Genomic DNA, 16,696 nt, shown 5'->3' on the forward strand with positions numbered 1-16,696 from the left:
ATATTGCACAGGCTATTGCGATAATGATAAATATGAAATTTATTTGGCAGGCCTACTAATGAACACATTAAAAAGACAAAAGAAGAAAAAACACATACAGTCCTCTTCCTACACTATTTTATTCTAATTTTTAAAAATCCAAATAAGCCCTAATACCACTTTAAAGTCCTTCTCCGATAATCTTTTGATATATTGTAAAAGCATTCCCAGTGGACCTTTAATTAGGTTTACGTTGTTTTTACACTCTCAAATATTTACTTGCAATTTAACACAATACTATACTACACTATACTATATTCCAAATGAGTATTTTTTATTTTGTAGGAGTTATAAAATGTATATATTTTTAAAATTCCAATTGTCCCTAAAACACTAATGATCATTTTTGTCATTCACATAGACAACAAAAAGCACACAAAAAAAAACTAAATAGAGTTTTGACAAACACATGACAGCTACTGATTATTAATCCTGTTTCAAACTATTAATATATAAGCATAACTTCAGGAGGCTCTTTGCGGTGGAAAATTGCACATAATCCTCGAATGAAGAGTTCTGGGAAGCATCTTTGGGAATATTTGGTTGGTGACACACTCCGCGCGCGGCCTTCGGGAGGAGGCGCGGCCCCTTTAAGGGAACCATGGCACCGCTCGAGTCGAGGCAGACATCTTTCAATGCAAGAATTTTCCTTGCATAAATTATGTTCATGACGTAGTGCAAAAGGGCACTTTTAGGGCAAAATTGTCCAATTTTACAGCTCAAAAAGGGACTCAGTGAGCCACCTAGGGGGATTTTCGGTCATTTTGAGTGTCGCGGGGAGGGCGTCGTCTTTGCATTTAGTGGGGAGAAGCCCGTCGTTGCAGCCCTGCTTATCAATGCAAATGCCTCTCTTTTGTGTGCAGTTACAGCGCCTGTCTGGGAGCTGAGGTGAATTTATAATGATGCGTGACTGAAACAAGCGGCGACAAGGAGCCCCTTTGAACGCGGCGGAGTGCGGAAGAACAGGCGGCTTTTGCGGTAAGTTGGAGAAAATAGAGCGGGGCTGTGTTCAGGCTCGGTCCTCCGCGTCGCAGCGAAATGGCGAGAGGAAATGAGTTTGGGTTAATATGCAATGCTCGTAATTAGCATAATTTATATATTTATGATAAAGAGAGGGAAATATCTAATTTTCAGTCTCGGCACGGGTTCAGAGGGCTTCCTGCTGTCCGTGCTCGGTGCTTTGCCTCTGAAGTGGCCGACGCAGAGGGACTTTTATTGGCCGGGATGGGGGTGGGGTGCCCGTCAACCCCCGCTGAAGTTTTGACAGATCCCCTCCGCTCCTGACCGAGCTCTGCTGCAGGAAATAGTCCTCTACGGAAGCTGGGATAAATTTGGGTCACTTCGTGCCTCTTTGGAGGCAGTTGTCTACATTTTTTGTGCATTTGAAACATTTTTTGGGTCTATTTTCAGGACCTTCTGGTCCAACAACCACTAAGCATTTTCCCCATAAACATACAATAAAGTCAGCTCTAAAGACACACTCCAATCAAAATTATGTTTTTTGACAAAATCTTGTTGCATTTTTCTCACGATTCGTCATATGACGAAAACTAAGATTAAAATTGTGTCTCTGAGTATTTCTTGATTCAAATCGCTGTAAATCAGGAGCAGATGAAAAAAATGCTTTTGAAAAAGCTTGTAGACGAACTACAATCAGCTGGCCAAAAGCTCCCTGCTCCATTCCGATGCATCCACTTATAGAGGACTGGATCTATGAACGTCTTCGTTTTCCACATCTCAGCTGGAATCTGGCTCAGAGCTGTACAGCTGGATGGCTCCAATGTTACTCGCCAGTTTTTTTATGCCGGTTATGTCATGTTGGGGCTGCGAGGGCCTGGAAGCTAGCGGGAGAGCACGTAAACAAAGGCATGATGGGGAAATAAGTGTAGGCTTACTTTGTGCCAACAGTCCCGCTCACAACCTAATGAAATTCTAAGCTCTGCAGAAACTATGTACTAGAAAATGACACAGGTTTTTTTGATGTTTGGATCGCAGTGGGGGTTTAAGGGACTTGGGAGTTGTATGTTTTTACATTTACAAAGTCTGCATGACGAATGAGAGGGTTTTGCATGATTTGTTTATGCAGGACGCCCAGGAGAACTGCAGCGGTTCATCTCGCCATGAGCTCCAATAATCCTCCTTCCAAAGATGCCCCTCTGACTGTCAATGAGCAGGTAACTTCCACCTGTCTGTCACAGTACAGAAGGACTCATCCATCCGTCCATCCATCTAGGCCGACGGCCTGTTGCTGTTTTCCCCTCATGTCCCATCTCACCACATGATAATGGGACGATTAACTGCCACCCGTCAGCTTTCTATGTTTTATTACCCACAGCTTGGTGCCACGTTATCAGTCTTTAAACTGTTGTTTTTAATAGTCTTTTCCCCCATTCCTCCTCTCTACGTACATTTTTGTCTTCAAATCAACACAATACTGTTTTGCTGAAATAAGCTTGAACCATTGACTGTATATGAGAACTGGACTGAGGGACTCCCCCCCCCCCCACGTTCCAAATGTTAAAATGTGATGCCTTTAGCATCCGGTGTTCACACCGGACCGTCGCTACCAAACACTAGCATGTGTATCTACAGTTGACAGAGGCTTAGTGCGGAATGTTGAAGCGGTGCAAATCTTCCTGCAGTCTTTTCTTTTTCACAGCTTTATTTCGACATATAAAAGACTTGGTGTCCGTGCACAAACCACAATTGTTCATTTCTACGGCATGATTGCTTTTCAAATATTTGGCACAGCCATGAATTATAAAGGATCCTACCCATACACCACTACCAAATCCGAGTCCCTGATTGGTCAAAGTTCAAATGGCTTAACGTTCAACGCGGCTTTAATGGCCGTATAGTTTGTACGTAGGTTCCTTTGCTCCAATTCTCTTCTACAGTCATTGACTCAAAAGTTGCTTTGCTTGACTCTTTTTGTTTTGTTTTTGCTTGTTTGTTTGCCTGGGATCATCCCGTCCTAACACATGCTCGGCTTCTCTGTTTTCCTTAGCCATTCTCTGTCTGAAAGCAGGCGTCTTTTTTCTGCCATTAAAACCCTCCACTTTGAAATTCCCTGCCAGAACAACCAGGTATGCATCATCTTCCTGCATTCGGCCTTTGCACCCTCTCCCCCTCTCAGCTGTCTTGTGCTAGTCTTGTCTTTGCTAGGCCTTTCATGACCTCAGATCATTGACTATGTTGTTATTGAGATCGCTGCATCCCGTTAGAGGTGGGGAAATGCTAAATTTAGTGAATTGAATGACCCCAGCGATGTGAGCCTTCACGCACATTATTCAGAAACAACTTTAAAGTGATTCTTTTTCTTTCCAGCTGCATTTGAGAGATCTGAGAGATTGATTTTGCCGCAGGTGATTGTCATGTCTGGCCATGAGACCATACGGGTGCTAGAGGTGGAGGTCGACGGATCTCAGTCGTCGTCTGCATCGGATGGGAAGAGCGAGGGCAAAGCTGATGAGGGCAGTTCTGCGGCTGGAGAGCAACCCGCGGCCAGGAGTGCCCCCAAAAGCGTCACTGTGTCCACGAGTGCAAGAGAAGCAGGTAACAATATTAGAGATTTACACACAGATTGTGTTGAAATACATGCACATATCTGCCCCACTGTCTATACATACATCACACATCAGCTGCAGCTTGGATAACCCCTTTTCCTCCTGAAACATGCAAAAAAAAAAAAGTGGCACAAACTCCAACGTTTTTAAATAACTAAAAGACGCACAATAAAAACTTTTAAAAAGTGGATTGCTATCAAATTTTGAGTTAGTTTCTTGTCATTTTGGAGGTCAGAAAAATGTTTTATAGTTTTTTAAGAAAATATATGGAGTGAGAATAAAGTTATCAATGATAAGAATAAAAACTGGTCATCATTGAAAATTCCAGGTGTTGCAGCCGCACGAAAAGATGCAGAGAGGCAGGAGCTAAACTGCACTTGTCTATAGGATCTCATGCAGACCACGACTGTCCCATAAAGACATTACATCTTCTGGTTTCTTCCAAATAACCAGCGGTGACCAAGGTCCCATTCATTCAAATATTAACAGTTTGTAACATTTTATTTGATGTCCACAATGGATTTTTATGGGACCTAGAACTCACATAGTCATAATAATAACTTTATAATGTAAATAACCTCCGTCTGCACCGTTCACACACCAGACCCTACAGGCTGATCACTTATAGGCTTCTGTCGAACAAGTCTGCTTTGAAACACGGACGACCTCTTTGAAAATAAACTCCTAGAGGTTGGCGGAAGTTGACTCCTGCTCTGATCCCGCAGCGATGGGCGACCAGCAGGTGGTGTCAGTCGGTTCTCCTGCTGTTCAATCGCTGACTCCTGCCGTCCCGATCAGCGTCTCACTGCCTCAGCCTCAAGCCGCCATGCCTATCACCGTACAGGGCTGTCCGCAGGTACAAACACAAATCTCTTGTTTAAAGTTGCTTCATTGTGTGCAGGTTCAAAACTAAAAAATAAAAATGCTGCTGTTTAGTTCAGAAGTAGAAGTGAAAATAAGGAGCCAAAGCTGCATTTTTCTGTAGATCTAGACATAAATGTTAATCTAGATTCTCGTTTGCCTCACTAGGTGCTGACGCAGGAAAGTCTGGCTACTCTTATGACCGGGATGATGGCTCAGACGGGGTCACTGGGGCAGCCTCTGCTTATTCCTCTCAACATGTCTGGCTCCATTGGCGGTCAGGGTGGCTTAGCGGTTCTGACTCTCCCCACCACCAACGTTGCCACCCTACCCGGTTTAGCAGCCACAAACGCAGCTGGAAACCTCATCAAGCTACCCTTTACTGGCCTTCAAGGTAAAAAAGTGTGAACACTTGAAACACGACAGGTGTTTTATTACACACATTAAGCCTCGTTGAGACGTTTTCCTCATTAGAGAATGTTCATTAACTTCTTCAGCTGCAACCGTCCTGAACTCCATTCAGCCCCAGCTGCAGACCAGCGCGCAGACGGTCTTTCAGCCTCAGACGGCCTCCATACAACCAGTGCAGACTGCTGTGCAGCAGGTGACACCTCAGCCAGCGCAGGTGACCAATGCTCAGGTCGCAGCTGTCCAGCCGAGCTCTGCTGCCTCCACGGTGTCGCCCAACATTTCTGTCGCAGCTCTTCAGACTGCAGGACTGTCCATTAACCCCGCCATTGTAAGACTTGAAAAACGCTCCTCTGCTTCGACTTTTTTTCCCTTCACAGCCCACCCTGAGAGTTTCAGCTTCCTATGTTTAATTTTTCACAGATCAGTGCTGCCTCTTTAGGAGCGCAGCCACAGTTCCTCACTTCCCTCACCTCCACACCCATCCTCAACAGTGCCATTTCCAGCATGGCTGGCATCACCAGCCAGCTCATCACAAACGCCCAGGGACAGGTAGGAGCCGTACTTTTACACTTTACCTCTACCAAAGTAGCAGCGCCGGTTCTGACTCGCTTTGAATAACCGTAGCTCTTTAACCATTTGTGCAATTCCAACAGATTGTGAAGGCTGAGAAAAGCAGCTTTGCGCTGAGATGGAACACTTTAAAGTTCCACTCCGATCATCTTTTGATCTATTGTAAAAGTTTTCTCAATGGTCTTTTGATTATGAATTTACTTTTTTTAACCACACCCTGTGTCGTTATCTGGGACATACTTTCTGCAGAGCACCACTCATTCATTAGAAATTCCCCTCTGAGCTTTGGGTGGGACTGTTGGCACAGAGAAACCCTGCCTCCCTCTTCCCCATCCCACCGCTGAAAGCTCTCTGTTTACAGACCCGTTTACAGGCCTTCACACCCCAGCCTAACATTAACGGTGCATCAAAAATGGCGAGCAAAATCGGAGTCATCCAGCCGTACAGTTTTGAGCCAGATTTCAGCTGAGACGAGGAAAACATAGACGTACGTGGATCTATTTGTCTCCAAGTGGATACATCAGAATGGAGCAGAGAGCTTATTTTAGAGTATTTTTTCTATGTAACAAATTTTATCTTTTTCAAATGGAATTCTTTTGTCTGCTGCTGATTCACAACAATTTTAATGAAAAAATACTCAGAAATTAAATTTTGAGCTTAATGTCCTCTTATATATTTATGTCCTCCATGAGAAAAATGGCACTAGAGCATGTTAAAAACAATATTTTCCTTGGAGTGGATCTTTAAAGCTTTCAGAATCTGTTGGAATGACGTTATTTGAGCAAAACAGTCAAAGAGTTGCCGTTCATTAAGTAAGGGTTAATGGCCGACAAAGTGTGCATTATTACTTTTTAACGCACTCAGTAGAAGCCTGAAGCAGTTGCTTCCGCGGTGTGTGTTAAAAAGTAATGACGCACACTTCGAAAGCCATAAACACACTTATACCATGGTCACTTACAAAAGCAATACATATTAACCAGTTTTTAGTCCTTAATTCTTGTTTTTTTTCCAATTTGGATTGCTTTTCTCACAAAAAGCGCCGCACCACCGATGCAGTCAAGATGCGGTGATATATATATATATATATGCTGATCTTTCCGGTGGGTTGAATAAAGCATCAGTTCAGAGAGAAAGTTCACCTTTTATCTCTAGTTTTTGTCCAAATGATGACGCAAAAGGTTGTTTTAAAGAAGCCGGCGCAGTGACACAAAACATTCAAGCTAGGTGACCGGAACCGTGCGGTTATCAGGTTTTAACGCACACCCAGCAGCCAATCAGAATCGAGTATTCACCCGGACCATGGTATAAAAGTGTGTTGTTTCCTGTCTCTGGGACAGCTCAGATGATAAAGGGTTAACGTGGATGCTATCAGTGTCGCAGATAAAGTCGCCACACATCTTGTTTTGTAGATTAGCAGTTCATTTTCCCGTCGATGCTGATTCTGAGCTCGTCTCTTACCGTATTTTCCGGACTATAAGTCGCTCCGGAGTATAAGTCGCACCAGCCCAAAAATGCATTATAAAGTAGAAAAAAACACAGATAAGTCGCACTGGACTATAAGTCGCATTTTGACGGGAAATTTATTTAACAAAATCTGAGACCAAGAACTAATAACTTCCACAACCTCATATGACACAATCATAGCAGACTGTTTATCTCATAATTTCACAGTAATTCTTTCTCAAACTTATTTATTTATTCCTTTCATGAAGCATCATTGGCCAACTCATACTCTGTTTTCATCCTGTATTTGTAGAAACAGTTGTCATTTTTATTGCATTTCTGAATCTATGAAATCATTGGAAAATAAAATATTATGTTGTTAGTCTTCAAGATCTTGTTGTAAAAAAAGTTTACTGATTCTCTGAGTCACTTAACATACTCTTAACACTTAACATACCTCATCCATCAAATTGACCCAGGAACATCATCTCTGGTCGTCACAAATGAACATAACAGGAGGGTTAACAATGTATTTATTTCAATTTATTTCTAATATAAGTCGCTGCGGAGTATAAGTCGCACCCCTTGCAAACTATGAAAAAAAGGGCGACTTATAGTCCGGAAAATACGGTAATGCTTCATAACTGCAGCTCCTTCAGGAACCGTGTGTTTCTTCTTGGCGGGCTGCGTTTATACAGTTGAATTTAGCATCCATACAGGCATCATGTTAAGAATAACTTTAGCTTCACATGCTGAACACGGTTTAACTCACATTGGAAGGCTGCAACTAAATCAATAGGTCAGCATTTTGTTCCTAAACACGTGAACCTTTTTGATCGACTCTTTTTCTTGACCTCAAGTTAGAAAGCCTTTAAATGTTATGTTCATGTTATTTATTCAGCTGCTTTAAGAATCAAAACACACACACACACTCTTGTGATTTGATAGAAACTAGCTAAACAAAGCTTCAGCACTTTCTGGAGCTAATGTTCCTCCTTGCTAGCAGTAGGTGTGATCGCTCAGAGAAGCGGCCATGGATGTGTTAAGAGGAAAGTAATTCTGCTGCATCTGAAAGGCAATTTAGTTGTTTGTAAGCCACGCTCAGAAGCTCTGCTGAGTTGGCTGTTACTGCTCACGGCCCAAGAACAACATCTTTTTTGTAACACTGCATCCCCACTCTGAAAAAAAATTTTTTTTAAGTCCATTTTTTTAATGACTGTATGGCAGAGGTTGGAGAAAAAACTTTGTACTGACAACATAAGGTACCTGGCAATTCAAAATACTTTCTCTAATACGTTGTTTTATTTTGAAAATATGCCACCTTCAGCAGTTGACATGAAATTAACTTAAAATTAGGGTTCATTTTAACACATTACACTTTAGTATGAATGTAAGGAAATTGATTACTTTTAGTGATGAAGAGCAGCTTTGACCAGAATAATTGTTTCTTTAGAATTGACTAAGCAGAAGTGGGTCTAAGAAAATAAAAGTGGGTGTGGCTTAAGGTGGAACTCAGTTCAGACCAAACCTAATGCAGGTGCACATCACACCTGAGGAAAACTCTCCTGGTTCAGGATCAGAAAATTCTGTCCACAGAGAATGTAGTCTGTCATAAGTGCAGGTAGAAGAAACTGAATACTACAACACTTGAAATGTAATTCTACTATTTATGTTTTAATTATACCAGATTAAAGTTCCCAGACTGTGCATGTTCTGGACCTTTTTTGTTTTTAACTGACACTTTTCACGCACTTTTATTTTGAAAAGTTGGAAAGCTAGAATTAATCTCGGTTCAGCATTTTTGGAAATGACAGATACTGATTTTATAAAATAAATGAAAGTATTTAGGTTACCAGTCATAAATGTTCCAATGTAGCAAATAACAAAGAAAAGAAGGCCCAGTTCTACTTTTTCTACGGTCGTTCATGATATCTCAGATGTTTGTTTTGACCTATATAAACATAATTATTTAAGTCAATGATGCAATCTGACCATCAACAGACCAAGAACAGTTTTTTGAACATGTACCGTGTGTCCCTTCTCTTCTTGTGTAGCAGAATCTGATGGGTTTTCTGTTTTCTTTTAGAAAAGGGGCAGGCTGTGGTTGAACTCAGCATTTAAAATAAATCAATACTTCACTACCTTAAGGGAAACTTATGGAGTACGTGGATTGTCAGGATGAGACACTTGAATTCTTGAAATACTTATGCAAAACAGCATGAATGTCATTCATTTAAATCATGCTGCAAACAAGAATTCCTACAGTGGGGCAAAAGGGTATTTATTTATCAGTCATTTATCAGTCACCATTTCTGCAAGTTGTCCCACTTAAAAAGATGAGTTTGGTCTTTAATTTTCATTATAGAAGCACGTCAACTGCGAAAAACAAAATGTGAAATAAAAAGAATCCAGGAAATCACATTGATTGATATTTAAATAATGTATTTGTTTAATGGAGCTGAAAATAAGTATTTGGTAAAAAACAAAAGTTCTCCTCAGTAGTTTATTGTAACCTTGGTTAGTTATGATAGAGGTTGACGGTTTTCTTAAGGTCTTCTCCAGGTTTGAATTTTAGCTGCTATTCTGGTCCATTCTTCCATTCAGATCTTCTCAAGAGCTGAGATGTTTTGGGGCTGTTGCTGGGAAACTGAATTTCAACTTCCTCCACACATTTTCTAGATCAAGGCTGCTCATTCCTGGTCCTCCAGATCTACCATCCTGCCTGTTTTCCAGCTCTCCCTGCTGATTACCTGGACCAGGTGTGCGCATTCAACCAGAATGCGGAGACATCTGATTGAGATGATCAGCAGGACCAGGAATGAGCAGCCGTGCTCTAGATCCCTCTGGGTGATGTGTTTGGGATCATTGCCCTGCTGGGAGATCTAAGCGTGTTTAATCCTCAATGATGGAAGGAGGTTTTTGCCCAAACTCTCACAACGTCATGTGTTACTATAGTAACTTTTGTTACTGTTGTCTCAGCTCTCTTCCCCTGTGTAGTTCTGGGATTATTCTTTTTTTTGTTTTAATTTTCACCATTTTGCATGTAACTTGGTACTTGGCCAGGTGAGATCTTCCATGGAGCTCCAGGTGGAGGGGGGTTTTAAGTGATCTTGTTTTTTTTTCTAATTTCCAATAGTTGCTCCAACAGTTGATGTCTTCACATCAAGCTGATTGCTTATTGTAGGTTGGAAGAGCTTCTTTTTTATGTGATTTCGTGGATTCTTTTAAGTTTACCTTTTGTTTATTTTACAGTTTACAATTCAGCTTTTTAAGTGGAGCAACTTGCAGATTCAGTGACTTTTTTTGTTTCACTGTCAGTTTCAGAATCAATTCCAAAGAGATTCAATTGGCATTTGTCTTATGTGATGTTCAAATCCACTTTGAACTAATGTTACAGGTCATTGGGACCCTCCCCTTGTTGGTGAACCCAGGTTCTTTAGCAGGAGGAGCCACGACCTCCACCCTCCCCCTCCAGGGTCTCCAAGTCCAGGCTGTAACTCCACAGCTGCTCCTCAACACCCAAGGCCAGATCATTGCTACTGTAGGGAACGGACCTGCTGCTGTTGCAACCTCTGCTGCAGTGTTGACTAAAGCTGCTGCTCCTCCAGCTCCTAACAAGCCAAGCACGCAGGTAAGTAAAGGGACTTATGACAAATAATTCTCTAAAAGCAGCAAATCAATAATCGGATCATTAAAAACATTTTGTTGTTGGGAATCAGCCATAAAAGGAAACATCCAAATCTATTTTTTTACCATCCCCTTTCTCCCAGGCTTCAGTGACAGCTGCCACTCAGTCGCCTGTGGTCATTGCTCCGCAGCCGTCTATGTTGAAGACCGCCGCCACACACCCCTCCATGGCCCCCATCAACTGTGGAGAACTGGCTAAAGTGGGCCAGCTAGTCAGCAGTACGTATTTCTGGCTCTCCTGAATCGACAAGAAAGACATCAAAAGTTTCCTTTTAACATGACTCTTCACCATCGCAGAACCGCAGCAGACGGCGAGCAGCGAGGAGGGCATCAATCTGGAGGAGATCAGAGAGTTTGCCAAAAATTTCAAGATCCGCCGGCTGTCCCTGGGACTCACGCAGACGCAAGTGGGGCAGGCCCTGACTGCGACTGAGGGGCCGGCCTACAGCCAGTCTGCCATTTGTAGGTAAATGACATGCCATGTTGCTTAACCTCATTAAACGCTGTGGTATGTGAAGCCGGTTGTGGATCATTTTCAGGGCAGCTTATTTAGGTGTCTGAAGCAGAAAAGGCAAGAATAAAGCGCTCTGGCAAGTTTTTCATTTGAACTTTACTCATTTCAGAAATGTGCTGCTTTAAAATGGATGATAACCCTCCCAGTGGGATTAAGAAATGCAGCTTTATGAAGCTAGTGGCAATGAGAGGCCTAATTATAAACCATTTCTCATGAAAATAAAAATAAACTCAACTTATCCCATCTAAAAGTGCAGTGTTATATAAAGTTGGAGTTTGAAATCAGCTAACCAAAGTCTCATTTTTCTTTTGTAATCTATGGAATTTTTTTTTTTTTTTAAATACAGGTTTGAGAAGCTGGATATCACCCCTAAAAGTGCTCAGAAGCTGAAGCCGGTTTTGGAGAAATGGCTCGCCGAAGCGGAACACTGGAATCAGAAAGGCCAGCAGAATCTGATGGAGTTTGTCGGCGGCGAACCCTCAAAAAAACGCAAACGCCGCACCAGCTTCACGCCGCAGGCAATCGAAGTTCTGAACTCGTACTTTGAGAAGAATGCCCTGCCCACGGGGCAGGAGATTACGGAGATTGCAAGAGAGCTGAACTACGACAGGGAGGTGGTGCGAGTGTGGTTCTGCAACCGGCGACAGACGCTGAAAAACACCAGCAAGATCAACGTCTTCCAGGTTTAGGAGCTGTTTTTTTGGAGAGCTCATTGGTTTTCCCTCTCGGGGGTTTCTCTGTGTAAGGAAGCAGCATAGATGCAGATTGTGCTCTGAATTTGAAGAAAAATGGTCCGAGAAAATGAAGGACATCATGCGTGTCATGAAAGAGCCCTAAAGAAGAATTTCTACTGATGTTTTAGGGCCGCACATGGAAGACACCGGGTCAAACTAGACGGTCCCGTCATGTCATGCAGTATTTAGAACTTTTTCTACAAGTGGTTTTATAAGCTAACTCTGACTTATCTCCAGTTGTTGCATTCGGTCATTTTAGTTACAGTCATGTTCAACATCAAACGTTGAAATTCTTTTGACACTCTAACGGTTATTTATTTAACATCTGTGTTGTGTTTGTCCTGCATGCACGCTTTCTTAGCCGTCATAGGAGTGAAGACTTTTCCAAGGCAAGAACTCGGGCACTCTTGAGAGGGACGGTCTTTCATCTTTGGACTCATAAACCTGCTCTGCTGTTTGTGACAATCATCCCATCTGCTGCGTACACACTGGGCACGTGGAGCGCTTCCAAAAGGCGCTGAATGTGGGTTTCTGAACGCGCTTCTAGCAAACGGTGTTCACACAGGTCTGTTGATACCCGATACTAGCCCAAGTACCTACAGCTGGAAGAGGCTCGGTGCAAATCTCGTGAATCTTACTCCTGGGCGTAGTGGGAGGGGGGTCGACCTCCAATTGTGGGTTTGATTTCTGCCTTGCAAGGCAAGGTGTCGAAATGTCCTTGGGCAGGACACTGATCCCCACCTTGCCTCTCTGGTGGAAGGTTGGCGCCGGTCTTCAGCAGCGGAGCCGCCACCAGTGTGTGGATGTGTGTGAATGGGACTGTGACTGTAAAGCGCTTTGGGCCTTAGAAAGAACTTTGTGTGATAGAACTCCAGCCGGGGACAAACCAGAATTATTCATTTTTCCTTTGTAATCAATTTTTTTATTGATTGACACTTCCGTGTTTTGAAAAGAATGTCACTACCAAATTCCAGTCCCTGATTGATCAAAGCTCAACTGGTTTAACTTTTATCGTGCGTGTAGTTGCAGCGTGTTTTGTACGTATGGTCCAAAAACAGACTTAAAAGCTTGCCTAGCGGTGCGTGAGCGCGGAAGTTTTGAACACGGAAGGCAGAAACGTTCACATGCGTGTTTAGATAGACTTTTCATTGAAAGTGGTCGCTCAAACGCACTGTTCCGAGCCCGGTGTGAACGTAGCGTAAGACTTTTTTTTTTTTTTTTTTTTAAGATAGTGAGACAACCGCTGACGTTCTAAAATCATTTTCCAAACTTGTCAAACATTCAAACTGTTTTTGCCGCCCTAAAATCTACAGAACGGGGATGAAAAGCCATGTGGGATGCTCACAGAATAGCAGATTAATTGCAATAATAATCCATGGTGCCACACTAGAAACTATTATTTTTTGTTTTGTTATTTTGCTTGTTTCATATGTGACTTGTGTAGAAAATAACTCCTGTGCTATAAGTTGTGTAATTTCACCATTGTGTCTTGTTTTACACTTTTTTGGTACTTTTTTTTGGTGTTCACTGCTTTGTCTTTTCCTTCAAAAGCCCTATCCTTTTTTTCCGCAACCTTTTTTTTTTTGGTTTAATTTATCTTTTAAAATCTGAATTTCATTGGCCAAATATGAAATTGACCTTTATAAACTTTCATGTTGCCTGGAACATTATTGCTTGAGGATGTTTTGACGTAAAAATCAGTCAAACTGCAGTGAACTATTCAGCAAATATGTTTGTTTTATTTGACTGGGAAGGAGTTTGCAGATAGTTTGTATATGCAAGGTGCAATTATTTTTAGTAGGGGATACACTTTGGCAAATTTCTCTATTATGATAACAGAAAGTTTAGGATGTTTGCACTTTAACCCCAGAAATTAGGAGAGATACTCATGAGACCTAAATAAAAAAGTCATAATTTCTGTCAGTAAGAGACTTTTTAGTAGTTAAATAAAATCAAATATTTGACCAGAAAGAAGCTCTGCGAAATCTTTCAGAAATGAGGAAATAGCGAAATCTTCTTGTGTAGGCTAACTGTAGATTACAACAGAATATATAAGTTAATATGCATTACTTAAAAAAGGCCTGAGCTCATAAGAAGAATGATGTATTTTGTGCTCTTCTCCTAATTTGCCTCATTTCTTAACTTACCAATCATGAAATAATGACACGGACCTGCTTTATCATATGTATAGCTTCTATTCTTTATTGTACTCATACATTATATTGCTTATTGTGCTATGTTATTAAGAAATTGCTAAGTTGTAAGAAGCTACCATTCATTTCAATTGTTCTTTTTTAAAAGAAAAAAACAATTGAAGGCCTGATTGAAACAAATGAATGCTAATGTCGTTTTCTGTCTGATGAATAAACCCTCTTTATAAATCACTTCTTTTGTGTTCAAGAATTCAGTTTGTCCAAAAATGAAACCAAACCACACAAGTTGGGGTTGTCCAGAGGAAGTGTTGTAGTTATTATGGGATGGCAACAGGACCTATAGCTTGACCACGAATTTGTGGCGAAATGTGACATTTGCAGATTTCTTAAAATGTTCACACAAAATGAGAAACAAAATGTTTGCGAAATCTTCGTGAAATTTTACACACCATAAACAGCTGTTTTGTTGACCTTTGACCTCGAAAAGAGGCAGTCAGTTTTCAGAAAAAGAACCCTTTTACCAGTTTTGATCTTTTGGCTCCTCTTTGAGCATCCTTGAAAAAAGTGTTGGTTTTAGACGTTGCAGATTTTAGTGTGGTAAACTCACAAAAGTGGTGTTACTCTGTTGCTTGCAGTTTTTGCCAGAAGACCGTGAAAATTGAATACACAAATCACTGGCTCAAGCTGAATGAAACGATATAAAGCACGATATGAACATATAAGAAATGTGGGCGTGGTTAACAAAAACACTAAGTTGCCAAGGAAATCCAAAAGTAAATTTTTACCTTTTTCGCCTCAAAATTTACGTAGACCTGCTCGTCACCCCCAGGTGACCGAAAAATGAATTGATTACTCTGGAGAAAAAAAAAGCCAGTATTTTGAAAACAGAGGCAGAGTGAAGGGCCCGAAGCAGCCCCTCAGCCAGTGAGGGAAGCTAAACAGAGGGCAATAAGGGGGGGGCAAGTGCTAAGTATCACCCTGGGGCCGTACAACGCAGCTGTATGCTAATTTAAATTGAGTTCCATACAAATATGATGCCATAAATTCCATAAGGACATTTATTCATTGAGTTTATTTACTTAATAACATGTTAAAATGACTCCCAGCTGTCACTGTGAAACAGTTTACAACTCACAGCTCAGCAGCTCACAGCACTAGTTAGTTAATCATCACCTGGGTAAAAACAAAGTGCTGTTTTGATATAAGTGTTAACATTTAAATGAAACAAGTGGTGGTGGAAATCAAACATGAACCTATTTGTTTAAACTTCTGAAATCACTAATTGCTAACAAGTTAATAATAATCTAAAATCTGACCACCATGCAAAATGATAGATTTTGTCAGATTAGTGTTTAAAGTAATGTCAATGCAGAGACTGCTATGAAAAACTATTAACACTGAAATAACATCTTCTGGCGAAGGACGTGTGATGATGCGAGGCTGTAGCTCCATGACTGGAAAACCAGACTTGCTCTCCTTGGGGGTAATCTCAATGCAAAGACAAATTGAAATAAGATTCTGCTCTTAGTGCCATTTATCTCTACGATCTCAGCCAAACTGTTCATCCTAGATGACAACACTTACAGTTTTATCCTTTGAAAGATGACTTCTAAGATAAGATAAGATAAGATAATCTTTATTGATCCCATGTTGGGGAAATTCAATTGCTACAGCAGTTCAGTGCAAAAAAGTCTAGAGTTTTCATTTTTTTAAATCTAAATTCAATGAAAATTGTTAGTCTGTCTTATTTTTTCTGCAAATCAACGACACAGAAAAAAATCACTTTGCTTTTGCATAAATATTAGGTGATTTTTTTTTCTTTTTTTTTCTTTGCACAACCTACAGATTTGTTTTTCCTGTTCATTCTGCAAATGGTTGCACTCAAACGTAGTTTGAATGTATCTAAAAGCAACATTTTACAGGGCACTTATTGTATAAAATGAGGTGAAAAGATTACATCTTTGCAACTAAAGGTACAATTTTAAACACACATTTTCTGACCTTTCGTGCTTTTTTTTTTTTTTTTTTTTTTTTTTTTTTAAACTTGTCCTGTCCAACAGCTAGGCAGACAGATGAGAGCTGAGGGCCTCTTGTGTTGGACATATTTTACTTTAACAAGAGGGGTTATTAATCTTCAGACAAGCCAAAGGTATGTCTGAATAAACCCCTTTTGTAATTGAGGCCAAACTTTATTAATTTCAATCATGTCTGAAAATCTTTGGTGTTGGACCGGACGGAAAAGGAAAGAGGGGAAGAAGAGAGAGGGACGTTAGAGAGAGGGGGGGTAGGAGGGTGATAATAGGAGGGGAAGGGGGGTAAGACCATGAAGCAGCATAAAGCAACAAGTTTACTGGTTGTTAATCATTATGGTAAGGTTCAAATGTAGTACAAAAAGGGCGGGGCCTATCCACACACACACTCAAATGTTATAAACACACCTGCTAGCTGCAAAAATGTCCACCTGTCGACATGTACACAAAACAGATAGTGTTCACATGCATACTTATGCCTTAAAACCAACTAGTGTGAAATATTTCAGTCATTCAATCATGCAAACTGTTAGTGCAAAGGTGAGCTAACACCTGTGCTCAGGTGAGTGTTTATGTTCTTCTAAAATGGATGGTGGAACGTGAAAAGAAGGAGGGAGAGTGCCCAGCCATCCCCACCCCAAGACCCCAACCGCAGCAGCAGCGGCAGCCGAAATCCCCCCAACGCCAC

The 16,696-nt window shown here is 41.2% G+C and overlaps 1 protein-coding gene across 2 annotated transcripts; it reads left to right on the forward strand.

The window, feature by feature from the left end:
- The first annotated feature begins 647 nt into the window (after nucleotides 1-647).
- On the forward strand, nucleotides 648-14,210 carry pou6f1 (POU class 6 homeobox 1). Of its 2 annotated transcripts, XM_011477539.3 has the most exons (12): nucleotides 648-1,017; nucleotides 2,126-2,213; nucleotides 3,047-3,125; nucleotides 3,405-3,594; nucleotides 4,331-4,461; nucleotides 4,635-4,860; nucleotides 4,964-5,205; nucleotides 5,298-5,426; nucleotides 10,288-10,521; nucleotides 10,661-10,796; nucleotides 10,875-11,043; nucleotides 11,438-14,210. In XM_011477539.3, exons 2-12 carry the CDS (start codon nucleotides 2,206-2,208, stop codon nucleotides 11,778-11,780), a joined length of 1,887 nt encoding a protein of 628 aa, XP_011475841.1. In that variant the 5' UTR covers nucleotides 648-1,017; nucleotides 2,126-2,205; the 3' UTR covers nucleotides 11,781-14,210. The 2 variants fall into 2 exon arrangements, with proteins under 2 accessions (XP_011475841.1, XP_011475842.1); XM_011477540.3 differs by lacking the exon at nucleotides 3,047-3,125.
- The last annotated feature ends 2,486 nt before the right edge of the window (nucleotides 14,211-16,696 follow it).

This window comes from Oryzias latipes, chromosome 7 (genome assembly GCF_002234675.1).
Source record: "Oryzias latipes chromosome 7, ASM223467v1".
Lineage (NCBI taxonomy): Eukaryota > Metazoa > Chordata > Actinopteri > Beloniformes > Adrianichthyidae > Oryzias > Oryzias latipes.

Bases quoted from the DNA above. Each gene is read 5' to 3' on its own strand.
- pou6f1 (XM_011477539.3), top strand. The intron at 4,462-4,634 runs GTACAAACACAA...TTGCCTCACTAG, and splicing joins CCGTACAGGGCTGTCCGCAG to GTGCTGACGCAGGAAAGTCT. The intron at 10,797-10,874 runs GTACGTATTTCT...TCACCATCGCAG, and splicing joins AGTGGGCCAGCTAGTCAGCA to AACCGCAGCAGACGGCGAGC.